The 27,112-nt window shown below is 37.4% G+C and overlaps 1 protein-coding gene across 4 annotated transcripts in view; it reads left to right on the top strand.

Moving 5' to 3' along the window:
* CADPS2 (calcium dependent secretion activator 2) overlaps positions 1 to 27,112 on the top strand; it is a 284,442-nt gene that overhangs the window by 84,862 nt on the left and 172,468 nt on the right. For all 4 annotated transcript variants that reach the window (XM_058806125.1, XM_058806124.1, XM_058806123.1 and 1 more), the window contains exon 3: positions 7,412 to 7,744. In XM_058806125.1, coding sequence (XP_058662108.1) covers positions 7,412 to 7,744 — 333 coding nt within the window. The remainder of the gene's footprint in view (positions 1 to 7,411; positions 7,745 to 27,112) is intronic.

The following is a 27,112-nucleotide window of genomic DNA, read 5'->3' as shown; positions in this document are numbered from 1 at the left end:
AAAATATTTTGCTTTTACCTGAAGGTGAGGACTCTGTTCTGATGACTTACATAGATTTAAAAATAGGATCCGTTAACTCTGATCATTTCATTGTAAAAAAATCAAAATAGTGCCTGGAGGATATTTCTAGGGTATGAAAGAGAACAGGGGAGGAATAAGACTTGCAAGCAATGTCTAATTTATTTTTTTCCTAAAAATGTGAAAAGTGCTTCTGATTTCAAAATACTAAGCAAATCTCATTAACTACCTCAATTTCCACTCATGTTCAGCAGCCAAGAGTTATTAGAAGTAGCTATTAACATGCTACATGGATAACTACTAATGTCTTCTTTGATATAAATGCTATTTCAGTAGCCAGAAATTTTATTCAAGGAGCATAAAAATAATTATATTACTCTTGGATGTATGATGCTACTACATTAACTATTTATTTTAGACCCAAAATGATCTTGTTGTTCTAACTTGCTTAGTTGAACTAATCTAAACATCAACTTAATAATTTTTGGTGTGAAGAAAATAATTTTTTCTTTCTTTCAAGACTGTTGTAAGTGCAGTGAGAACATCGTATCTTCTGCAGCTCCAAGCTATAGCAGCAGACAGTGCTGGACATTATATATGTTAATTGCTACTAGGAATAAACCTTTTTTCTTAAAATATAATAGCTGTGGAAAGCTGTTCTCCAAATTGTCAGAAGTTTTTGCGCCTTCATCAAACAAGCCCCAGCCCTTGATGTGTTGCATTGTGTGGTTTCAGTCTAGAGTGGAACTACTGAGCAGTGCGAGAGCTGGTCCCAGAGAGCATTGCTCACATTAACAACGTTAACGTGAAATTGAAATAATTTTTATTCCTGTGGAACAGGAAGGACTTTAGGTTGGTGAGATCTCTCAACAGTGACTCTGAGGAGCTGCTGCAGTAGCTGCATTGGGGCTCTTTAATATTACGCAGTAAATGTCTTATGCTTTGTTTTGCCTCAAATAATGATTCTAGCGCAACATGATGATGCATGTCACATCCAGTTTTTTATTTAAAAACTTGTTTCAATTCCTTTTACTTTGCAGAACAAGAATTATTGTCTTTTGGAGAAATTTTAGCGCTCAATTTAGCCCTGAAAATTGCTGTCTTTTTCAAAAAAAATATTCTGTAAGTCATAAACTCAAGATGGTAATTGTGCAAAGCACAGCAGGAGCTTGAGTACAAAACACATCAGAAAAGCATATCAGAAATCTAAAAAGCTTTCATAGACTTGAATATTCCTTGGACTTCCATCAAAGTCCTTTTTGCGCTTGTTCAGTCTTTATCAAAGAGGTACTTCTGTTCATTTTTATTTTTTAATTGACAATTTCTGATATGACATAGTTGCCATTAATCTTAATATAGTTCCAGCTTTGCTTCTGGTAAGCTTAAAGGAGAAAATTCCTTTAAAGCAAGAACACATCCGTAAGAACAAAATGTTTCTCTGTAGCTGTGTATCTGTGTCTGGGTGATAGCGTACTTCTGAAAAAAATCTCCAAAGAGAAATAACTTACGGCCTTACATGACAGTCCTTTTTCTAAGTTATATGGAAAGGTTCTGTTTTAACAGTAGCATGTTTTAAGGATGCCCCAAGTATCAGTTTCAGTATATTGTTCTGATAAACACACTGGAGATTGAGGTAGTTACTCTCTGGTTCATCAGTCATTGTGCTGCTGTAGGAGGGCAGTGCTTGGCCCTTGTGCAGCAGGACCCTTACAGTTGTGCCAGCCTCTGGTGGAGTCTTTGGAAGAAGGAGACCATTAAAGAATGTGTTTGGATTGCTGGTGCTGGCCCAATGGCCACGCTGTAGTTCTTGCAGCTCCTTAGCAAGCTTCTGGAGGCCAGCAGCAACCTGCATATCCTAGTTAGAAGGACATCATGTACTTTCACAGGTAAAATAATGTGCAGCATCAGTTGGAACAGTTGATGCAACCACTTTTGAATGCTCAAATGTAGGTAATGAAGCATTTCCTATGGTCTGCATCAGTGCAGAGATTCCTGTTACAATTGTTTTATGCCTAATTCAGAATGGCATATAAGTAATAGAAGGAGGAAGGTATCAGAACTCCTGGGTAACCTATTATTTAGAGACCCTGGGTGCAGTGGCTGTGTTTTTTATTCCACCTTGTCACGAATCTGTGATTTAGATTTCTTAAAGAAACCTTGTGAAAGGTATTAGCAAAAGCATTTTGAATATGGTGTTGTGAAAGTGTGATTTAACAAGGTTCAATGTCAACGTTCACGTTACTCTGCAGCAGAGTTGTTTGAACAGTGATTCAGAACTACAAAGGCATAAGTAAAGCTACCAGGGCACAAGTCAAAGTTATCATACTAAAAGGTTACACATAATATCAGTTGCTTACCATGATCTACCATTGTAAAAGGTCTCAGCCTTGAGAGGCTCAAGGGAAGATCACAGCCAGGCTGTATAGCTGGGAGAGCTCAAAGAAAACTCACTTCATCTGTCATAGACAGGGAACACAGTTCCATGTATAGGATATACATGTTGGCTTTTAGTGAAATTACATGCAGTGGGAGAGGTATTTGTGAGATATCTTGTACCCACAGCCTTCTTTGTTCCTTGATAAATGGGTCTTGGAAAAGCCACCTGCTGTTCATGCGTGAGTCCCCTGATCAGTGTTCCAAGGTCACCAGTGCTCACTTGGGTCCCTCTGCTCCTTTGTGGGTTTTCAGAGAACACACAGGAGCTAGCAGAGTTCTTGGCCAAGCTATGGCCCAGGCCATGGCCTCCACTGGAGCCTGTACCAAGCTGCTGCTGGCTTGGTCGTGTGGCTGAGTGCACCCATCACGCACCCCTAACTGTGCTGGAGTCTGCATGGAGCCCAAGGGTTTGCATCCAGAATTTAGCAAAAGTGCAAAAAGCTGTTATGCAGCTTGAAAGAGATATTGGAAGAAAGGTAATAAGCTGATTCAGGTGGTGTTTAGCGTGTCTTGCAGTTTGCTGTCCCAGAGATGTAGTGTGCAATTTGAGCTGTCACAGTATCTTCCATGAATGATGATGCATTGAGCCCTGACTGCTAAGACATAGGACATGTCTAAAGGGTAAATGTGATCTCCTCAAAGCTACAGGAACAGAAGTGACCATCAAAAATGAAGAGAAATCTCTAATGGCTCTTGTGGAGGATGGCAAATGAAGCTCCAAGTGCTGCATTGCTTGAAGAGGAGGAGAATGTTGGTGCTTTTGCACTACTAGAAGGTGTACAGAGGCCAGATGAGCAAGAAGTTTTCAGAGGTTGAGAAATCATTCCTGTGGCCCACCTATCCTACTACATTTGCTTGAATTTTCTTTTTTCCTTAGCTTAAAAGTAGAGAATAAGATAATCATGTTTGTGTTGCCTAATTGTATAATTAGTCAAATTTGGTATGATGTCTAATAAATAGAAAAGTTATTTAAGGAGTATGTTCTAGAAGTGAAAATCAGTTATTTTGATAATATTTCTAACATTTTCTTAAGTTGTAGACACTGCTAAATAATGATTTTTCATCTTTAAACAAAAATATACTTTTAAGGTAATTATCTAGTGCTAAAGACTGCTTTGAATTAAGGTTTCTTATGTGTTTGCATTAGATGAAATTGCATATGTGTAATGATTGGAAAAAAGTGGATTTAAACAGTGCTTCGGTAGATTACAATTGTTATTGGGGTTTTTTGAATGCCTGTTATCTCACCTTTGAATGAGTTGAACTTTATCCATCAGAAACTGAAGGTGTGGTTCAGTCCAGAAGTATTTAGGAGGACACTAAATAACACAAATTGAAAAAGTTCCTCAAACCGGATATATATGGCCCATTGGAACCTGTATTTGAATGATCTGTTTTCTCCAGAATGCATTTTAATTGTTAATAGAGCATTCCTTTTTAGTGTTTGATACTTTGTTAGCAGTGGGTAACATGGACAGTTGATGCTGATTTGTGGATTCAATAAACTATTAATGATACTTGACATTCAGATGTTGACTGTCAACAGTATCAATCCAGGATGTCTTTGAGAAAGTCTGAAAAATGTTTCTAGTAACAAGAAATGCTTCATTAAAAAGTTTGACTCTTTCAAATTATTTCTGAATAATGTCTGGATTTCCAAAAGATTGTGGCTGATCTGTCAAATCTAGTTCCATGCAGAATTAAATTTTTGTGCCCACAATAACTTTTTCTGATGTTTTATATTTCACACTTAAACCTCTTAATGTTTTCATCTCCAGTTCCCCCCTAGTGTTGACAGACTTGAGATAACATTTTACAATGTAAGTTTTTGAATAATTATTTAATTAGAACTAAGTCTAATGATCAGTTGAAATACAGGAATGAAGGCAGTACGAACCAGAGATTTAGTGAATGTACTTAATTAGCATTTTGCTTTAAAGATAAATATCAATAAAAATATTTTCCCTCATGGGGATGACTGTGCTGCTCGTATAATCTTTGAAAGCTCTGAAACCAAGCAGATGAATCTCAGAAGTCTAACTGAAGCAAATGATTTTACATTCAGCATGAATGTACCATATGTCTTTCAGGAACAGGATTAATGAGACACTTAATAGCTTTTTAATGCTATCTCAGTGTTTTAAATTTGTGACACATTTGATACAATCCTAATAGAATTTCTATTCTCTTATGGTTTTCTGTTGCAAATAAATCCTTGACTATGAAATATTTTTACTAAAATGTTATTATTGCTTTTTAATTACCTTAAATGCAAGTACTTCGTTTTAGAGATGATGTTACTTTTTTTCGCCCTCAGGAAAAAAATGGTAAATTTCCACTCAAATAGGAGTAATACTGCAAGAGCTTTAGGTCCAGTGGATTCCTTTGCAGAGCAAACCATGTTTTTCATACCCTGTCACTCACACTTTGAGTTTATATCTTGAGTAATTTCCTTCTGTATCCATTGTATCATGAGAAATAATTACCTTAGAATAATTTTTGAAAATTTAATAAAAATACAGTTTGTGACCCAAAACACATCAGAAGGGAATATTTTAGAGTCAAGGGCACATGCATATTTTACTTTCTTTTTGCACATACCTGTTGCTTTGTCCAACGTGAGCATGCCATTATTTTGTGATTATTATGTGCACCAAGTGTTGCAATAGTGCTCCCTTTCCATGGTTAAATGGTCAAAAAATGGAATGGGTCTTTCATGGAAAAAATTCTCTTGGAAAATCAACTTAAGAATCACTAATAAGTTTTGAATTAGTATGGCTTATAAATCAAGGAAAGTGCTTGCAGCTTTACAGCCCTTCCATTCAGGATTAATCATTTTGAATAACAACACAGATAGAAGGTAATACAAGGTGAATGATATGCTGATGTTCTCACAGTGTGTATTTTGCAGGTTTGGAGTTGGGGTTTTTTGGTTTTGGAAGTATTTTTGGGTTTTGGGGGGGATTTGGGGTTTGTTTCTGGTGGTTTTTGGTGGAGTGGATTTTTTGTGGGTTTTTTTGTTTGGTTTCGTTTGGGTTTTTTGTTTTGTTTTCACAAGACTGGTCCAGTTATAATAGCAATACATCAGTTTTTGTAATCTTGCATGAATATGAGATTTTGGGTGGGAAGTATCTATAAATATTCTTAATTTCTCACTGTCTTCTGCATCTGCTTTCTCTTGTTGGTAGGCAGGCTAATGTGATGGGAGATTAAATATTTTGATGAACAGTACAAAGTAGCTGAAATAAGTTTGAAGTAATTTTTTTTACCAGTGAAGCTGTTAGAGGAATGAATAATTTGTAATTACAGACTGTTAAAACAAGGCAAGACTTAATATCCTTGTACCTGTTTGTGTGAATAAGTTTTATTGCTGAATGGAATTTCTGACTATTAGTTGTTTTGAAATGAGATTCAATATTTGTGTAGCCTTTTAGGAAATAATTGTAAGCAGTAATTGACAGTAACTAGGTCAGGTCCCATTATGGGTAAGACTTTAACCTTAGATGCTCATGTTTACATAAAAGAAAATGTATTGTAATACAGATGGAGCATAACATGTGATTAGCATATATTGGTGATGGGGTTTTTTAAAATAATCTCTTTGGGCAAATACTTTTGGGTTTAATCTGCAGCATTCCTGTGCAATATTGATTAGGATATCTGTTGAAAAATACATTTTATAAATAACCACATTTTAAAATATGCTGCAAGAGAACGTGCTTTGACACATTTTAGAATTTTTTTTTTATCTGTTTACATCTGTGTACTGCTCTGCTCAGCTTTTCAGCTCCTCTCTTACTCCCCTTTTCTGTATTTTGAAAGTGAAGCTCAGTAGGTTGGTTGTGAGGTATACCATCTTCTAACAGGAGATAGCACATTAGAGCTCTGACTCCAGGTACTATCATTTCCATTCACAAAATCATACATGATTTCATAGCCTTTGGTGACTGTAATGACTGTCTGAAAGTGCATGCTTAATTCCCAGTTCATACATCTGACTGGAGAGAGCAGACAGGCAGAAAGGTGATGGTTCTGTTTCAGCTTTGTGGTTTCTCACGTGTTCCTTGCATTTCAGCTGTGCTTGGGATGTTGGTGTGGCACCCAAGCAGCTGAACCATGCAGAGTGGAGGGCCTTGATTCATCTCCCTCTCCTGCAGAATCCAGGTGGTTCTCCCTGAGTTATCCTTCCAATGGCATGATGTAGTTTAATCCCTGCCCAAGGCACACATCCATTGTTTACACAGGTGATTGTGCTGCATTGTCAGCTTTTTGTTGGTTGCATCTTGTACAGAAACAGTTTTATGAGACTTGGTGCTATAAATGAGCTATGTTCAGGCCACATACAGTGTCTGGAAAGGTTGCCCTTGCCAGGACCCTTCTAAAAGAGATGTAAACAACTGTTCTTGAACACTGAAAGTTTTTACACAATGTGGAGCTGATTTAATTGGTTTGTTGTTTTAATTTGACTTGTCATATCTTGGAGTATGAGTAGTTGGGAGGGACATTTTTATGTTGATCATTGCTGATTTTACATGGAGAATCCCATACTGTATCTCCAGTATTGTATCTACAGCAGTAGAAAGAGCTCTGTGTCTTTGAGTCTATCTTCTCAATTGTTAATATTGATTGTGGTGTTTCTTTAGTTTTTGGGGGTTTTTTGGTTGGTGGTGGTTTTTTTTCCTTTTTTCCTCCTGGATTTCTGTCTCATTGTGGGTAAATTTTAAATTAGCTGCTGTTAATCCAAAGTTCATCTAGTCTAGCTATTCTAAATTTATGCATAAATACTTGTAAAAAAAACCACAACAAACATAACAAACTGTATAACTCTCATATAAAGCCATCTTGTGTAGGAGCAAAATATTATCTTGTACTTCCTTACACAGGGATTGTTTCGTATTTGTGTCCATGCCTAACTGGTTTTGTTCCTTTTTTTTTTTCTCTTCTTTTACTTTAAAAGGTTTTTCTCAAGAGTGACCGAGTTGCAAGAATGGTCCACAGTGGAGGATGTTCTGCAAGTGACTTTAGAGATGTTTTTAAGAAAAACATAGAGAAGAGAGTCCGAAGTTTGCCGGAAATCGATGGATTAAGCAAAGAGACAGTGTTGAGCTCTTGGCTGGCCAAATACGATGCCATATACAGGGGAGAAGAGGACTTGTGCAAACAGCCGAATAGAATGGCCTTAAGTGCTGTATCAGAGCTGATTCTGAGCAAGGAACAGCTTTATGAAATGTTTCAGCAGATTCTAGGGATCAAAAAATTGGAACACCAGTTGATTTATAATGCCTGCCAAGTAAGTATTGATGTCATTTGCTTTTGTTGTGTCCAGAATATCTCCCCTCTGCCAGCTGGTCCAGTGCTTCCTCTCTGTGTGTAGAATCATTCAATTATAGGTACATTTCTGCAGTCCAAGGAGATGAGACTGCTCAGCAAGGAATCTTTGCATGATCTGATTGCTGCTGAGGACTGGGATAAAGGGTGTGCAGAGAATGTGGTGCTTATGCTACAGGGGTCTCCTTTTAGAGTGTCACAGCTCACATGATTTGAGTGATTGTGAGGAATGTGCCATGGTCTGTCCATCTGCATACCCTCTGATAAATTGGATATGCATGCACATACATTTCTAAGCCTGTGTGTGTTTATCTTTAAAAGAAATTTGCTGCCATAAATAAATGACAGGTGATTCAGGCTCCTGTTGGACATCCAGTGTCTAGAAGGTTTGTGTGTTAGAACTAAATGTGCTTCCATTCAAGCATCCTCTGCAAAGCTAATTTTCACATTTCTGCATTGTTGTTTTGTTGGATAATGATTTTTCTTGTAAATTACTGAGGCCAAGACAGTCCATTCAACAGTCATATTTAGATTCATGTGTATAATCTCTTGCTAATCAGTAATATATTTGGTATGTAAAAGTATTTTATTAACCAGTGATCATAATGATGGAAGTGTAAATTAACATTTACTTACGGAGGAAAAACCTGAAGAAAAAGAAGGTATTTTTGCTAGTCTCACAACCAAACAGCATAGATGAAGCATTTAAACTGGGATCAGACAGCTTCTTACACTGTCTATGAAATATTCAACCAGATTGCAGCTAAAATGTTTTTCATATATTATGCTGAAGGCTGGTTTGTAGTTATAGACCATCTTAATATAGGAACAAATTATATGTGTTAGTGTAGCATAAAATCATGTATCTGTTCTATGATTGAAACATCTGCAGTATGTAACACTTCGGCTGCCTCAAATTATGAGCAGTGTTTTGAATTAAAAGAAATAGAAAGTATTCCTTCTTTTTTTTCCTACTGGTCCCTTCTTTTTTGCTTTTGCCTCTAAATTTTAAGGTAAATCACTAAACCTCTGGGATATGTGGGTTGGTAATAAGATGAAGAAGCATTGAAATCTAGGGGAATAATTCTGCTTAATTTTGGGAGGGTTTTATATAGGATAGAACGTAGAGGCATGGGAGGCAGTTTGGATAAGTCCTCCAGAGGTCATTCAGTCCAGCTTCCTGCTCAGAGCAGGGTGAGCCATGAGGACAGACCGGGTTACTGGGGGCTTTACCAGGCAGGTCTTAAAGCTTCTAAGAATGGAGATGGATTGTGCAAACCTTATGGGCAACCTTTTCCATCATCTGAAAATGTGAAAAAACCACTATTTTTTACCAAGTAGATAACTTGTGACTTATCATAGAAACTCAATATGGATTCCTCTCTCCTCTAAAGTCTGGGGATTGCTGAGTCTTGCTTTTTACATTACTGTGGGTGGTCAAAATCTGCTGTTAGTCTGCGTTGGGATAGAGGAACACAAAAAAGTGTGACCTGCCCAACTTTGAACAATTAAACAAGAAAATTGTTCCCTTAGTCCAGTAGTGGTTTTGATGATACATCCGCTAGGTTATTGTATCTGTATACTTGAAGGCCTCTTTCGTTCATATCTGTATAAAATGTGATGGACCAAAACTGTTTGGCAAATATCAATAATTTTCTGTATAATTCTTGGTCCGATACCCATAGAGAGACTGAAACATCCCAGTGGCTAATTTCTGTCTTCTAACATGGTAAAATTGTGAGTATGGAATGGTTGTCTTTTCTGATGTTTTTACTTGCAAATTAAAGAAAATAACCTTGTTGTGGGTAAGAAGGTAGAAAGATTGACCACCCTGACATGTGCAAAGATGACTCAAGGGGATTAAGAGAAGGCATTTCTCTTGCTCTTCCTGCTTTTAAGGTCTGAAATCTGTAAAATCTCCCACGCAGGTCTCTGAAGTACACAGTGTTTACCCTGGATTCGTGTAAGTATTGGAGGATGGGAAATAATGAAAATCTACATCTTTGGGAGCAGATACATGAGCACCTATGTAGCTAAGGTGGAAAGAATGGAGAGGGAAAAGCTTCAGGACTATACCCTTGTTTGGGGTTCTAGCTTTCTGCAGATTTTAGTTTTCTGAGGCAAGGATGAGGTTACTTTGCTAAAGCAAAAACTTCCATTATGTACTCCAACAGAGTTGTTACCAACAATATTTTTCATATCCTGTTCCTGTGGTCCAGTCAAGCACATAATAGACCAAAGTTATTAGGAGAAGTCTGTTGCAAAGAAAAAGACAACAATCATACGTAACCTTGCCAAGCAGTGCAGTGTAGACAGCAACCAGTCTCTGATAATGTAATACCTTTTCTCCTTTAAGGGTGAAATCCCTTATTTCTCTTTATAGTTCTAATAATATTTTAGTTTAGGCTGTATCTTACTCCTTTCTATTGACAGTGAATTTATAGAAGTTGAGATGAAGTTAGGCTCTGTTTTCAGTCAGACCAGCAGTTTTCATTCTGCCCTAGAAGCCTCTATCTGTCTTTGTATGGAAATGCTCACTTTCATTTCCCTTTGCTGCTGCTGTTTAGAATAGTAGAGACATGCAGATAATGATAATCAATAGTGTCTGGGAGCAGTGAGATAAGTCCAAGCCCAAATAGATGTTAAAATTGTATTTTTGATAGAGGTTTGATTAGTTTGGCTTCTAGCCTGTGCTTCTAGCAGAGAATCAGATATATGAAATTCTCTATATTTTCCAGCTCTGAGAAACAGCTGCCCTTTAAAGCAAATCTGTACAGTTATAATTTGTGCAGAAAACTCTTTCTTCTTTCCCCCATTTTTTTTATGCCTTCCAGCCATTTGGAAATAGGAAACAGAAAAATGTCTTACAATGTTGATGATAAGAGTAAATTATCCTGCTCCTACAGGGTTGCTAAGCAGACAAGGGTGCTCTGTATAACTGTAGGAGGTATTGTCTGCCAGCCTCCTCCTTGTGACTTCCTCAGCATTTAGAACTTTTTATTGGATTTCTGTGGCTTCTGCTCCCCAGCCTGTTCTAAATGGAGCATTCCCTTCAACTCCTGGACCATTGGTATCTTGGTATCTCAGCCCAGCAGGCTGTTGTCGCAGACATCTTTAATGAAAAATCCTTTTCTTAGGATTTTTCTTCCTGAAAAGCTGAGAGGCTTCAGAAACAAAATGTAAGCATTGATTATCTGCTGCTGTGGAATGCAAGAGGTGGATCTGTGATTGGCCCATGTTGGATGTTTGTAGTTAATGGCCAGTCACAGCCCAGCTGGCTCGGACAGAGAGCTGAGCCACAAACCTTTGTTATCATTCTTTGCTATTCTATTCTTAGCCAGCCTTCTGATGAAACCCTTTCTTCTATCCTTTCAGTATAGTTTTAATGTAGTGTATATCATAAAATAATAAATCAGACCTTCAGAAACATGGAGTCAGATCCTTGTCTCTTCCCTCATCCTGGGACCCCTGTGAACACCGTCACAGACTGTTCTGCTGGGTGTGGGTTCCTGCCCACCCACACTGGCTGTGGTTCTCCATCCCTCGTGTGATAGCAGTGAGCACCAATGTTCATTCAACTAGCAGAAAAACCTAACCAGAAATAAAGTGAATAGTGATAGATCAACTCTCTGACACTGTCAAAGAGTTTGCATTGCTATGAGAATTTTATGCATTTTCTTCGAAGAAGAACTCTTTTTTCACAATTTTCTAGCATACACTAAATGCCTGAGCTTGTACTTAGGGAGTGAGCATTAACAAGATGTTCACATGAGGATATTGAAGATGTCCATGATCTTGTTTTTGACTTGACAATTTAGTGAATGACCAGCAATTGCTGTTAACCACCCACATCTCTTTGTGATTAAAAGGTTCAGTTTGGCAAGTGTTAAGACTTTCACCTGATTTTTATTTACATTGTGTTGCCTCAAGCTGTGTTACATGATAAAGAAATGATTTCTAGTTAGCTGGGACTTAATGAGCTCCTGGACTTGCGTTTGAGATGCTTGGCCAAACTGTTTCAATGTCTTTGATTTACAGAGATCAGGCATGATACTTTTTCCTTTTTTTTTTTTAATTTTATTTATTCACTGATGTAGAAGATAATTTTGCAGTAAGTCAAACCGAAAGAAACTCAAACTGATTTGTGGTCATAGACTACTATTATTACACCACTTTATCAGAACCAGAATTTCTTTGTCAGGTAAATTGTAATTCCACGCAGGAGTTTATTTTATTTTGTAAATGCCTTTATAGGGTTGCCTTTTTTGGGTGATCTAAATTCTCTTCTTGGGTGACCAGAGGAGAGAACAATACTTTTCATAATAAAAAATGCAAATCGCATTCTATTTTCTAACAAGCAATAAATAACTTTCAGTATAATGTAACAGCTTTTAAGAATTATTTGCTAAGTGTTTTAGTCTTGACAGTCGACCACAAACTAGTGGTAATCTTTGGTAATCAACCACAAACTAGGTCTTTTGGAAATAGCTTTAGGTGGTGCTTTGCTTTACAAGATACAATTATCTGCTTAAAATCCTTGTATTCTGTCTGATTCTTGATTATCTTTAGCTTTTGCAAGATGCTACTTTTTGTATGTGTGTAATATTGAGAACGATGGATTATATTGTCCCTTCCATAATAAATATTTTTAATTCTAAGAGTAGTTTCTGTCAAGAATTTCTTCTGACTGAAGTCTGCTTATGGTGCTACAATTGCAGTCTTTCACCCAGCACTTTTCTGAAGTCCAGTTCATTATGCAGTTTTGGAAATAAGTCAGATTAAGGGCAATTTAATTTGCAGCAAGGCCTTTGTGACTTTTGTATGTGTTTAGTTCTAATCCTTTCCTGGGTAAAATGATGGGAAATAGTAGAGTTATTTCACAGATCATAGAATTTCTCATGCTTCTGGATATTTTCTGTAGAAACTTTCGTACCCTTTATAAGTTATGAGGACAAGTGTGAGTTTATGAAGCACAAAGAAGAATGATGTCTTTTACAGAAATTTTCAGTGTAGTGTTGGTTTTCTTCTTCTTGGAGTAAGTAAACAAGTACTAGGATTCAGTTTAGATTTTAGACCAAAATTTAAACAGATTCGTTAATTCTTTGAGACCTGGCACAGGAAAAACAAATTGCTTTGGGCTATATATTCTAGAACACATAAACATATATATCTGCAGGTTTTTTAGTCACAAGAAAAGACACATCTGTGAGATCATATAACAGACCAGGGCTTCTTTTAAGCCACTGTATTTTTATGGTCACCAATGACTGTCATTCCTTACTTCATGCACAATTTTACCTTGCACAACAAAGCAACCTGTGAAGAATATTAGCAAGGTTCGTTGCTATATTTTCAAGGTACCATCAGGTGTTAGCTAAGACATCCACTGATGTCTTAAACATCCCATAGAGCTCAAAACGTCCTTTTACCTTGCCCAAGATATTCCTATTTTCCTTTAATAAAAAAAATCCCACACCACAGTCTTGTTCTCATCATGTGCTTTATACGGGAGATCTGCTGCTTTCAGGCCTTACCTGCTAAGAGTTTACTGCTGGGTAGCTGATGCACAGCCCCAGCATGGGGCAGGGTTTTTTGCTCTCTAGATAAAAGACATTTTTGCAGACACTGCAGAGTGGTTGCAGACAGGGCAGGAGTGAGGGTAGGAGCTGTCAGGCCTCTCAGGGGGCAGAAGGGACTTCAGTGGTATGAGAGATGTCTGGGGAGAAGAAAAGCAGTGATTTTGTGGGACTGTGGGAGGCTGGTGTAGAGTTATAGTTAGTTCAATTGTTGACTGGATTTTTGTATGCTAAATGTGAGTCTAAAAAAGTTTCTTCACATTGTCATGGCATCATAGTGATGTCCTTCCTTACAGAACAGGTCAGTCCTTTTAAATTGTCCTATGTGTCTGTCAACCTGAAAAGGGTTTCATACCTTTTGTAGCAGAAAAATTCAAATAACCACACTTCAGGTTTATTCACACATAAATTTTAGTTTCTAGTACCTGTAAATATATCTTAGAATATATCCAGAATATATCTTCCTTCATGGTGTCTTCCCAAAAAATAAAAGTTTGCTTTCTGATTGATTTTACCCTCTTCGTGGGGAAGAAAGATGAGCCACTGTCTGTTCTTGAGCAGAATAATTCAAACCAAGTATTTCAATGAAGAAATAAATTGTAATTTCCTACAGGATTTTGGATGAGATGTAATTATTGATTATATGCATATAGGATTTTTAATATGAAATTATTTAATATTAAATTATTACAGTAATTAAATTTTCTTAATGATGATTTTCATTGGTGTTTTACCTCCATTCAAAAGGTTTTGAAAGGTCTCACACGAGACAAAAAATTTCAATGCTTCAGGAAATAGTGTTGCAACCTCAACTCTTCCTCCCAAGATTACTTCTGTAATCCTCTTGTGAGAAATTCAGAGCTAAAATGAATAGTGTTTGTGAGGCCAGTTTGGATTTTCAACTTAATAGCATGAGTTCTGAAGAAAAAGGAAGTCTTGTGACCCCAGGTGCTTCAGTTCTGTTAGCATGCAGTGATGGTATTTAAATAGACTGGAGAGAGAGAATTTCATCTCCTGTAACAAATGTTTTTTTCTATAATGGCAGAGTTTACTTTGGGAAAAAAGTCTCTGATTGGCCCAAAGGTTGTTGATTTGTTCTCATTTACTCTAATGATAGAAGAGTGATGGAAAGAATATTAAAACATCCTCAGAAAAGCAAGTTACCTTTTTACCATGCTTAAGTATCTGACTCTGAACAATGTTTAGAAGCCATGCAAGCTACATCATTAAATACTTTGAATTATTTTTGTTTGTAGCTAAAGCAATACTGAGAAAACACCAGGGAGAAATGGTATATTGGCAGCATTAATGCGTTTTTCAGTACTTGAGGTATTGCAGTATCCTTATGCAGCTATTGCACAAGGAAAATTGGCTTTGACATACACATTTAAAAGAAAAACAAGTGAATCTTCTGAAAACCATAAAACTATTCAAAGCTTTATCCAGTATAAGCCTTAAGAAAAAACTCTGAAGGATAATTTTGCACTTTTAATTTTAAGATGAAATTTACATGTGGATTTTTCTATCATAGAGCTCTTTATGCATATGTGGCTTCTGTTTTGCATCTGTGTGAGGGGTTTGGACATTTAGGGTCTCTAGTAGACTGAGAGAGTATCAACACTCATAGACTGGTGGATTTACTAGTTGGCATCCTGGTAGGCCTGTTCTGTGCATCACCTCTGTGGCCATGAGAGGCCTGACTGGGATCAGCAGAGAGAAGCTGAGAATCCATCACTCAAGTACCCTGCTCAGTCTTATGCCTCCTCTGAGGATGGAAATCCTGGACACTGGGACTTTGGCTGCAGATCTTTCTTTCAAGCTGCTTTGTTTTCTGAGACTCTCTTTGGCATTCAGTGAGTGAAGGAACAGCAGTGGAATGGCTGTGTTAGCACAATGAAGTAAGGAAGTTGTTCTGGGCTTTATAAAAGGAGGTCCTCTAAGCTTTTAATTTTACCTTGCCTGTGTTTCTTCCCCTAAATACTCTTTTGGAGCTTTAATGAAGTAATTAATGGTGTTTTGACAGTTGCTTGAGTTCTAGATCCAAGGGAGTTAAGCTTGCCTGAACACTCAAAGCCAAATATATCCAGCATTTAACTTGCACTTACATTAAAATCACCCATGCATTTGACTCATCATGTTTTATATTACCAGATAAGAATAAAATTTGTCTACTTTAGTATTAAGGAATAAAAATAAATCTTTTCTACCAAAGGTTGTTGTATTATTAATTTATTTTAAAATCTTTTTTAAAGAGAGATTCTGTGTCTTCAGGTAGGTGAATACAAAACAAATCATTTTTACAGCCACATTTCCAGACTGATGATTAAGTTTATTAATGTGTCTGACTGCTAGCTTATATGTGCATTTGAATGAATCCCTGTGAGCAAGCTGAGTAAGTTAATGACCCTTAGCATGAGTTAGTTACCTGTTCTTCTTATGGCAAATTAGTATTTTATATTTTGTCTTTATCAATTTGAAGTAAAGAAATTTTGCTTAGACAATCACTTTCTCTGCAGCATTTTTCATCCTGAGGTGTCTTCAGCAGCCACTGTGAGGCTGCTCCTGTGGAAAAGCCACAGGAGAAGAATGACCCTGTTTCTGTATCTCTCTGGCTCACTGGTATGGAATTTTTTGTTCTGAAGCTCAGCTGCTTTTTTCCTCCATTTTTTGAGATTTTGAGGGAGAACCTTCTTAGCTCTTCCTTCTTCAGAGGAAGTTTCTTTACAAATAGATTCCAGGACAAGATCCTTAGGGGTTCCTGCACCCCAGTCACTCCAGAGGCAAAGATGCAGGTCGATGTGGAAACGAGCTGGCTCTTTCTCTCTCTGTATATATGTGTGTGTGTATATATATCTATGACAGATACATATTTTTTGGCTGTAAACTCATTATCAGGAAGAACTAGAAAAAGCTGCTCAGGGGGGTCCCATCTGGACACATTAGGTTTGACCTTGCCTTGGCAGGGAGGCTGGACTAGATGTTTTCCAGAGGTCCCCTCCCAACCCCTCCTGTTCTGTGATTCTGTGATATTTTAAATATAAATGTAGTAGCACCTCCATAATACAGGATGGACTGCCCTATGCAAGAGTAATTGTTTATATAAAATGGCTGAGAAATCTACAGCTCTCTTCGAATGAGCAATAATTCATGTGTTTATTTTTTGTCCTCTAGGAGGGTATTGCTGTGCCTGTCCTAAAAATGAGCAAGCTCTCAGGACACCTTTTCAGCTGTCTCCTCTGCTGAGGCTGTCCTGATCTCTAGAATCTGATCTCTCAATCTCTAAGCTTTCAGGCTGTCCATCCCAGATACCTTCTCACCTTGAAAGCAGATTGATTCTCACTATCACGCAGGTGCTGCTTGTCCTTTCATTTATTCCCAGACTTTGTATAACAAGCCTCAAGGACAGTTGTTCAGATTCAGTCTGGTGTCTGTGCCAAAGCGGTCTGATTTGTGATTAGATGTTCATCATTTCCAACTTCTGAAATGTTTACAAGGATATGCCTGTTTCTCTCTCTAGGTCTTCTATACGTAGGTGAATTATCCTCATTTTAGTGTTGTATGCATTATATAAAAATTCTCAGGCCAACTAAAAGAACCTTGGTCAGTAACATGAGTAGATACTGAAAAAAAAAGTAACCCTCTAAAAGTTTACAGCCTACTGAGAAAAAGCAAGAGAAGAGTAAAAATAGGATTCATCTCTACTTTTTCTTATAGGAATCTGTTTCTTGAGATAATGAATAAATAAATTGACTTCCAGACATTTTAGCTACAAACAGGAAAATTCTGTAATAATATTGAGGCTATATATTTAGTAGAAATGTCAACTTCTAGCTGATGTTAAAAGGAGGTGTTGTATGGTAAGCACTCTGGGGCTATGGCAGGAGAAATATCGCTTGCAAATGATGTAAGGGAAGAGTCACTCCTGGTATCACCTTGGAATAAGCTGTCTTCCCAACTGGTCATGCAGTGCCAAGGTTTTTTTAATGGGGGAAACAGTAAACTTTCTGTAAATGAGGGAAGATAGCACTGAACCATGCCTGAGAGAGCCTCCAAGGTATACACAATTTCTGGAGAAGCTTTATTTTATTCTTAGGAGCACTGTAAACTCTGTAAACTCATGTTCCAGTCAATCTGGCACAGTCTTCTCACTGTACTGTGTCTTTTCTCAGGGGGCTGGAGACAGCAGAATCTTGCCTGAAACACCTATGCCTCCCTTGGGGAACTTTTCTGAGTGATATTCCATGTTAACCATACTGGAGCAACTACTTTGCCTTAAAGATGGATAGGAGACTTTCTGTGAAAACTGGTGTTTTCACACGTTTGATGTTAGCAATGAAGCTCTCCCTGTCCCTCTGCAGATGTTCTGGAAAACTGGCTCAGGACCTGGCTGCAGGAGTGGATGAGTTCTGTTGTGGAACATGTTGGACACTTCAGGTTGTGGGGGTGGGATCCGAAGAAAGACAAAGCAAAGTGTTCTTGGTTGAGTTCACCCTGTCCTGGACAAAGGCTCTCATCTGCTGGCCAAACCTTTATACTTGCTTCTAGCCTGCATCTGTGAGGGTACAAAGATTCCTGAGGCCCTTTTGGCCTTCAGCAGCTGCCCCTTAATCTGTGTGAGCACCAGTGACATGACCCTGACATCAAAGGTGACTGTGAGAGTCTGACAACAAAGATGGCCCAGATGCCATCCAATGTGGCAAGAAATTATTGTGGGCAGGATTACTAACCTAACATGGAGGATTTTAAACTAGATTTTTAGACTGATGAGCCCTAAACTGCTGTGTTTTGGGCCTCACTCCACAGATAAGAACCTTCAAACATAGAAAAGTCAAATTCTCATGGTGCAGCACAAATCTGAAGTTTACCTTCTTATACATTGACCTCTGGATTAAATCTATTCTTTAGTCCTTACTCAACTGAGGAGTTTTTATTTTTTATTTTGTGGATTTTTTATTTTGTGGATAGGTGTCTGTACATCACATCACCACCACTGGCCCCTAGAAATAGGTGGAAATAGAGAACATTCTCCAGGTTATGCTATAAAAGGGAACAGAAAGGGGGGAAATTGAATTCCATTTCTGCTGTCATCTAGCTTCTCCACACCATGTTTACAGAAAGTTGTCAGCTTGAAGTCTGTCTAATAAAGTCAACAATATTTAATTATTTGGAAAAAATACTGACGTGACATTCAAGGTGCTTTTGCTTACTTAATGCAATTCTCATTAACATTTATTGCCCTAATTGCATATTCCCTTTGGTTTCAGCACCCCAAAGAAATTCTTACCAGTGATTAGTAAGGCAAGAAAACATTTTGCATGATATTTTTGGAGAGTGAGTAGGGTAAGCAGAAGGAGAGGGGATTTCCTTATGAAGCAAGGATGACTTCAGGAAAATAGAAAACACTGTGAGCCACTTTAGGACATAAATATGCATATACCAACAAGGTTTGCATGCTAATCTTTCGGTTGTCTTGGATATGGTAATCTCTGTGCAGGTGGTGGGAGAGGAGGAGGGTGGAAGGCTTTTCCTAAGGAGGATGAGGACATGAGTCATAACTCATTTAAGGCCCATCACTTCCTCTGAGGGTGGGTGTGGGAGGGTATTCCCTAGGCAGAACCTGAAACTAAGTTGTATTTAAGGTGACAGCCAGTATCTATTTCAGCAGGGTCTGGGGGAAGGTGAGAGAGAGAATAAAAACACCCATTTCTTTGATCCTCTTACTCACCAGAGATTACCAATGCAGCTGGGACTTCCACAGTATCCATGGTAGGCGTACAGATAACTGCTTAAGCACTTTAAATAACTCTGGGGGCTTTTCCATCTCTCCATTGATCACCTAGGGACCCTACAGTTCTGACTTAAAAAGTACTTTATTTAGATGGTTCAATAGACTCTGTAAATAGCTTTGAAGCTTTTTGCCCTGCCTAGGTGTAGGGAGAACGCTCATACAAATAAGATTAAGATTTGAGTGAAAAAAATTAATAGTTAAGCTATTTTGTTTGTGGATATTCATAATTTCTGTGGCAAAGTTGGGGTGGAAGGCATTTTCATAGTTACCAACAACTGAAAAGTTTGACCTTTACAGTGTGGAAGACAGCACTGTGATGAGTGTGAAAAGTCTGTCTTAAAGGTATTCCTGAACTCCAATAAGCAGATGTGAAAACCAAGATATAGTTAGATTAAAAATGTTTACAGTTTGGCATATTACAGACCTATTCTTTCATTTCTGTTAGTAACAAAATGATGCTTTGCATCCATATCTTTGATTTATCTGAAGGATGTATTCTTAGTATTTATTGTGACTAAATCTGTAAATAGTAAGAGCTTGTCATTATTATCCTTCCGTCAAAGCATAAAGTGCCTTCCTTGTATTTTCATCTTGTCTAGCAGTGGTGGCCAAACATTGTAGTTTCAACCAGTAAGAAGGGCAAACCTGGGTTTTGTCAACTGCTCTGTTGCATTGCAAATGCCAAGAGAAAGAGAGGCAGAAAATTAAATTGTTTTCTGTGGCCCTTCTGACCTGTGCTGACATCTTTTTTCTCTATAATCCCTTACTGATTCAGTAATTTGAATCCTAATGTGATTCTAATCACATCTAATTGTGCAGTTTAATATTTATGTTTGTTATGTAAAAACAATGCTGCTCTAGACACCCAGTGGTCTGACTCCTCATCACCCCATGACGCTTTTTTCTGAATGACAAACTCTGTGGTAAATACCCAAGTCTAAGTAGAAGTCTTCTTATGGTACAGTCTTGATGTTTTCAAAGGAGGTTTTGGATAAAGGTTTCTTATATTTTCCTTTTGATTCGTTCCTAGGGAGTTTTAAGCGTTTTTTCTATCTGGTTCACTCTGTTTAGGAGAATTGTTGCCTGTTTATTCAATATATTTTGCCTGGAAAAAGCAACGTCAGAGAAATCTCTGACTTTACAGATGAGGTGAATATGTTTTGTCTACTCTAATGCTGCTTGAGCTGCAGGGAACTCCAGGAGAATCTCACAAAACTGCATGGGCAGAAGTGTGAGGAGATGTGATTTCATTTAGCTCTAATGTAGCTAAGCTGCACCAGAGGAGAAATAAACCAGTGCAGGTCCAGAAGATGCTGAACTGAGCATGGGCAATTACAACTCAGAAAGACACTTTGGTTTCCGTGTGGTTAAATCATTAGTTCTTTATACAACAGTGGCATCATTTTCCTGCTGTATATAACCTTCTTATGCCTTTACATTCAGTGTTGTGTGCAGCTTTTTTCTTCCTCTCTGAAGGATATAGGGGAGGTCAGTGAGGACTAGAGGGTGGCATTGAAAATCATGGAACAGCAGCATATTGCAGGGTGACTCAAAGGGCTGAAACTCTTCAGTCTGCAGCTGAGAAGGTTGACAGGGAGGAGGAATATGGTTTACAAAGTCATGAAGGTAGTGGGTAAGGTGAATGTGTACCTTCAATCAATAAACGCCACACCACCAGAAACTGGGACACTCAAGGAAATTTGTAGGAGATTGAAAATGAAAGCAATGCATCCATATGCAACTTTTGGAGAACTTGCCAAACCTTTTGTCAGGGGGAGTGATGAGGGCAGAGGTTCACAAAGGTATGGACAAGTTGCTGGAGAGCAGGTCCATAATTTGACAAAAATAGAATTTTGCCTGGGTGTACCTTATAGCATGCCACACATTTCCTCAGGTTCCACAACTATCATTAGAGATGTCTGCTTTGGAGAGCAGCCAGGCCTCAGCATTTTACCCAAATAATCTCTTCTGCTGTCCCTTTCACACCCACAATTCTGGTCTATATGGACCAAATTCTGCGGGAGTTTAATGTTGTCGTTTTCTTTTTCAAATTTGTTTTTTATTTGGGTTTTTCCCCCCTTTCAGAATCTGCTGGTAGTAATGTCCAAGTATTATAATGATTCCAAGGCTAAGTAAAGAGTCTGTAATACTTACAGACACTCTAGCTAAAGACCATTAGTACATGCTGTCTCATTTTTCTCTCCTTGTTGCCTAAACAGACTGCTGTGAATAAATAAATATTTAAAATATCTTTATCTAGGTCAGAGTATCTTTATTACTGAATGCTCACATTGCATACTTAACAACTTCTCTGAACCAAATAAAGCATCAGCTTTTATCTTTGCATCGTCAGAGTTAAAACTAGTAGCAGACTCAGTATGGAGGTAGTGATTTTCTTTGTAAATATGAGGTCTTAGCAGACTTTCTTCAAATGGTGTTATCCCAATAGCTTGGCAAAATAGTGATATGTGTGCATTATTGAATTATCTTCATTTGTTTACATATCTCTTGCCATGATTTTTTCAAGACAAGAAACCGATCTCAGCTCTTGCAATTTAGATTATCAGAATACTGACATTCCTATAAAATATATCTTTTATTTGGGGAGTCAACGCAGAGCAATTAAATGACCATGTTGTGGAAAGGACCGTGCCTATAAATTAGGGAAAATCCTGGTTGGGAAGCTCTAGTTTCTTTTCAGCTCTCATTAACAAAAATGGTGCTGGGGTTCTGTTCACATCCAAATAGACCAACAAAAACCTCATTCTTAATTGTGCAAGAACATTTGCATTACTTTTCCGAGTGTCCTGTTCCCAAAATATCAGTTCAACTCTGTAGATGAAAATATACAATAAAATATTGAAGGCTACATTTTCATTTGGTCTAGAATAAATTTTGAACTGTTAATTTATTTTTTAGTTTTCTTCGGTAATGGTAATATTAAGAAGAAGAAGAAGAATATTAAATGTCACATGACATTTGGGACATACAATAAAGGCCAAAGTTGTCTGGCAAGGTTAATCAAGTTCACTGTTAATAAAAGGTTTTCCACTACTTAGAGTTTCTCTGAAAGGTTAATAGCAGTCAAGATGATTGATAGGGAAGCAGTCATTGACTGAAGTTGTATTGTACAGCTGCACATCACAGTATTAAATAAACTCTCTCTTGATAGAGATTTCCTCATTAATACATGGTGTGTATTTATTTCTTCAAATATCTCACCATTTACAGAATTGGCAATGTACAGTGGAAGTTTGACCTCTGTACATGTCCTGAATGAGTGGATTTATGTTAGCTCTTCCCATTGTGTACATTGTGATTAGCTTGAATATTGGATGTACTTCCTTTCCTGTTTATTTTCAAGTCTTATTGTAGGTTTTAGTTGGGATTTTGGTATTGGAAGCCCCTAAATAAAATGAATAATGAGAGACATTTTAGCCATTGCTGAAAACTCAAAACCACATATACTTTATTTTCCAAACTTGAATGTAAGGACAGGCCATATTAGATTCTCAGCTTCGATTATTTTGGAAATTTCCTAAGGGTCCATGCACTAGTTAATTAAAAAAAGTCTGTATTTTAAATTTTATAGTTTTAAGTGTTGTTTTTTGCAAATTTGAATTATTTTGTTAATTCATTAATTCATTAATATAATGACTCTAGATTCTGGGTTGGTTTTATTATTTTTATGATAACCATATTTTATAAATCAGTATATAGTAAGTTTAATTAATGAGTACAAGCAATTAGTATAAGTGGTATCTTACAAATCAATATTGGAATCAAATAAACAGGTTCAGGACTTTACAAAAATATTTCAGAGAACAAAGTATCTCACTATCTGACATTGCACATGATTTTTTATAGCTTTTTAGGTAGTACACAGATTGTAAAAAATTTTAGTACAATTGTACATATGTACATATTGAAGGTGCTCAGACACAGTTTTTGAAAACATTGATTTATTTTTTTTATTCAGCTGAAGCCAGTGTAGAGTATTTGACTGTTAATTTGCCTTGCTCTTTACATGCATTATTACTTGTTTTTAACAATATTGCCACACTACAGAGAGTGATATGAGAATTTCAATATTTATATGATTATAGAACTGCTGCTTGGTGTCCCCTAACAAAAACTGTTAAAAAATTAGCAGTCAGTAAGACTTTTGACTAAAACTAATTTTAGCAAATGTTTGAGCTTTTTGTGGGCACAGTGTTGCCAGAAAACTGAGTGATCAGCCTGGCCAGCTGTCTGAGAGGCAATCTTGTGCTCTGCTAGAGCAAAATCAATATAAGAAGCCTGAGAGGCCTGATGGTGCATTGGGAGAAGGTGTTAGAACGCCTAATATGGCTTTTGGGCCTGTGCAGCTTTTATAAGTCTACTTACTGCAGACACATTGAAAGCAAAAATTATTTCAGTGGTAGCTGAGTTTTGTCATAAAAATTTTTTGAAAATGTCTCCTGCATTTTACAAAAGAAATAATTTCTAAAGTTGGTGCCTTTTCTTCCTCTTTATTTTAACTATTGAGATTTTCTCTCTCTTGACACCCTTTCCCTTATGTTTCACTAGATTATTTTGTTGAACATATTCTAAACCAAATTCTCCATATATTTGCCAAAACTAGTGATTTTTGAGGGATTTGTGTATGTTGACTGGGAAAAGGACTGAGTTGGGAAGAGCAAGATATAGGAAATGAGTTTTTAAAATTTGTGGTTTGCAGAGTTCTGTGAGAAATCCAAAGGATTTCATTACCACAGTCTGGGTCATCTGTCAGCACAGGCATTTGCATGATTCATGATAGGGATTTTACAGCATGCAGAGAATATGAGAGTTTTAAAATATCATTTTATTGATCTCTTTTACGAATCTTAATTAATCCTCTGTGTAATCTATGGACAAGGAAGAGAAAATAAAACTAAAGCCAAATGGCACAACCTCCACTGAAATAAAGGAGTGATGACATTTTCTTTACTTTTACAGCTGTGTCCTCCTTGCTGTGAAACAGGAGGCAGGAGGTTTATCAAAAGGTCCAGCAGTAACTTAAGAAAGCTCCACACATCCTGCCCTTTAAATCTGGTTTTTACCTCCTGTATGATGTGGGAGCAATTTACTTCCATCACAGTCATCCTTCAGAAGTTAAGTCCTGTTGAATTCATGTCCAAAAGTGATTTCAGTCATGAACTGGGTATGGCTCTTCTGAATTGAAATTTGTTGATTCTTCTAGTTTCTCATATTTAGTTGCTAATCTTGGTTCACAAATTTGGGAAACTTTGGGAGTCTCTGCAGGCTGTTTGTGTTCAGTGCACAGTGGCTCCTTAGCACTGCAGACACCTTTATTCTTTTCCCAGTCTGCTCCTTTCAAGCAACTCTGCCTTTGTAAAGATAAGCATGGGAACAAATCCTGCAGGCCTGAGAGGTGCCAGGTCTGTCTGCAGCAAAACTCCTTTTTTTTAGCCAGAGATAAGAGTAGCAAGGACAGTGATCTGAAAACTGCCAGCATCTGCATCTACTACACCCATTACCTGCCTGCTGCTTTCTTGATTGATGCCCAAAGTTGAGTGCTAGGACTTCCCCATCCTCTTCTAGCCTTGATGCCATTAGTTGCTTCCAGAAAACCATTTTTTTTCATTACTCTATTATCTCAACAATTTAGATCCAAGTCCTTTATTCCATTTGGTTTATGTTGAATGTTTTTACCTTGGCTGTCTGGCAGTAGTCAGGGAGGGACCCTGCAGGTTGCCTCACAGGGGCATCTGCAAACAGCCTTTCAGCTCAGCAGGCTCAGACTTGGTTATTGTGGCAAAAGGTAGCTGTAAAGGAAAAACAAGCATTGCTGTCACACAGAATGAAAAAATACTTTGGATTTCATGTTGCAGAAAGAAGAGCAAGTACTTAGATATGTGTAGCATCATTTCAGTCATTAAATGTAGAGAAATTTATAATACTATGGGCATATGTGTGTATTTTCATGTTGATGTTACTGTGAATTAGAAAGTTGCAGGGAAGCTAACACAGCAATAAAAAAATAGTCATGTGGAGGAACTATTGGTTTGAGCATTGTGAAGGCAAAGAACAGTAACTTGCAGTAGTTTTGTATTCATCTATACACGAGCTGATCTCATTTCTTGGGCATAAGGGTATCTGAATTTGTGTGTAAAGTAGTGCAGGTGTGTGCTGGGGGCTTTAACACAGCACCTCCTGGCAGCATTAGTACCTTTTTTATCTTAAGTTGCACATTAACCAGATTTCTTTTTCTAGTGTAATTTTTGGTTTTTTCTGGGCCAAAATACACTGCTGCATTACAGCCTTCTAAGTAATTTCAAAAGAGAAAAAATATTTGAATAGGAATCACAAAGTATGCTGCCTTTTTCCAACCTGTTAAAATACAGAAGCATTGATTTATTCAGATGTATTTATAACAGATGTATTTCTGTTCTGTGCTGTTCAGGCATACAAATTAAGCAACAGTTTGTCAAGTAAGATAGCATGATGTTTCTGAATAGTAATTTTTAAGTCTGATAAGTTTACAGTCTTACTTAAATTACCAGATAAACTGAGGAGCATTGACTTCATGCAGATTCAAGGCAGAGGGCAGCACAACCTGAAGATGTGTCTGAATGCAGTTTGATTTAGCCTCTGGTAGTGGCTGTTTGGAGCATGACTACTGCAAAAGTGACTTTTCAAAGGTTTGTAATGTGATCAGGATTGAGCTGATTTTCACAGTCAGGATCCTGCTAAATGTCAGATCCTTACTTCAAAGGAAGGTACTGCTTGAACTTTTTGACAAGATGGTCACCACTTTTCTAATAGTGGATAAAGCAGTGTGTTGTCTATTTTCTAGCATGGTCTCTTCAGAAGCAAGGGAGTGTTTTGGCTGAAATCCTTAAAGCAGAAACTTGGAGTAGAAAACTTCAGTCTGTCTTTCAGAAATGGACACTTACATAAGCAACTGAAATCTTCTTAATAAGAATTGCTGGGCAACTTGCATTTTGAGGATGCTCCCACTCTATCTCCAAAGATGTTTGTCCTTTCCAGAGTGAGAAAAAGTAAAGGCAACTTCAAGCATTAAGGAATAAAAGTATTTTTGAATTAATAGCTTGATGTCTAATGGTGGTGAGTTTATTTTAGAAAGTTGTTTTAATGTAACGTCACTGGAAAAAAAAAAATTATGATGGTCTCTCTTTTTTTTCAAAGTAACTTTTTATGCCCCCTAGTGGAGTCACTCATAAGTATTGATTTTTCTGATGAAGCTTTAAAAATCAGAATCATCTTTGGAGAAGGAAAATCTATCTCACTCATGCTTTTGCTCAGTTGGGAATGTTCCACCTGAATTAACTAGCCCTCAAAAGGGGAGTCAATGTCTTTGCCTTGGTTTTACAAGTATTCGACACCCTATGTGTGGCATTTAGGGGAAACATTGGTTTGTTTGGTCAGGACTTCTAATGTGTCTGATCTGCTGAAAACTGGTCTCTGGTGTCTGTAGAGTGTTCTGTAGTCTGAGGTCCCCTGCTGGTAAAACACTAACTGGTTATGTGAGGTTTAAGTGACATGGGAAGCATCTCTAGTGTCAGTGAAATCAGTGAATAGCTAGGGTATGGTACAATTACTGTTGCAGCAAGCTGAAAAGTTTCTTGTTAAATGAGATTTATGTATACCCTCTTTTTCAATAATCTCTAATGCTGGAATTTTTAAAAAACATGACTTTGTATTTAAGAGTGGGAAGCATTATGTGTGATGCCCATGAAAATGTGAATTGTTCATAAAAAAAACCCCAAACCTTTTGTACAAAGCCTCTATTATAAATCTATCCAGATCAGTGGTTTCTTTTAACCAAATTTCAATTGCAATACTGAGAAGAATCTGAGTAGCTGTTCTGCACAGTTGCATTTATATTAATTTCTATGCAGTGTCATGCTTTTCTAGTTTTTATTTAACAGTTTGAAAATTACTCCAATGGTTGTCATAG

This window comes from Ammospiza caudacuta, chromosome 5 (assembly GCF_027887145.1).
Source record: "Ammospiza caudacuta isolate bAmmCau1 chromosome 5, bAmmCau1.pri, whole genome shotgun sequence".
Lineage (NCBI taxonomy): Eukaryota > Metazoa > Chordata > Aves > Passeriformes > Passerellidae > Ammospiza > Ammospiza caudacuta.
The sequence above is the reverse complement of the archived record's forward strand: the minus strand, read 5'-3'. Positions and strand labels throughout refer to the sequence as shown.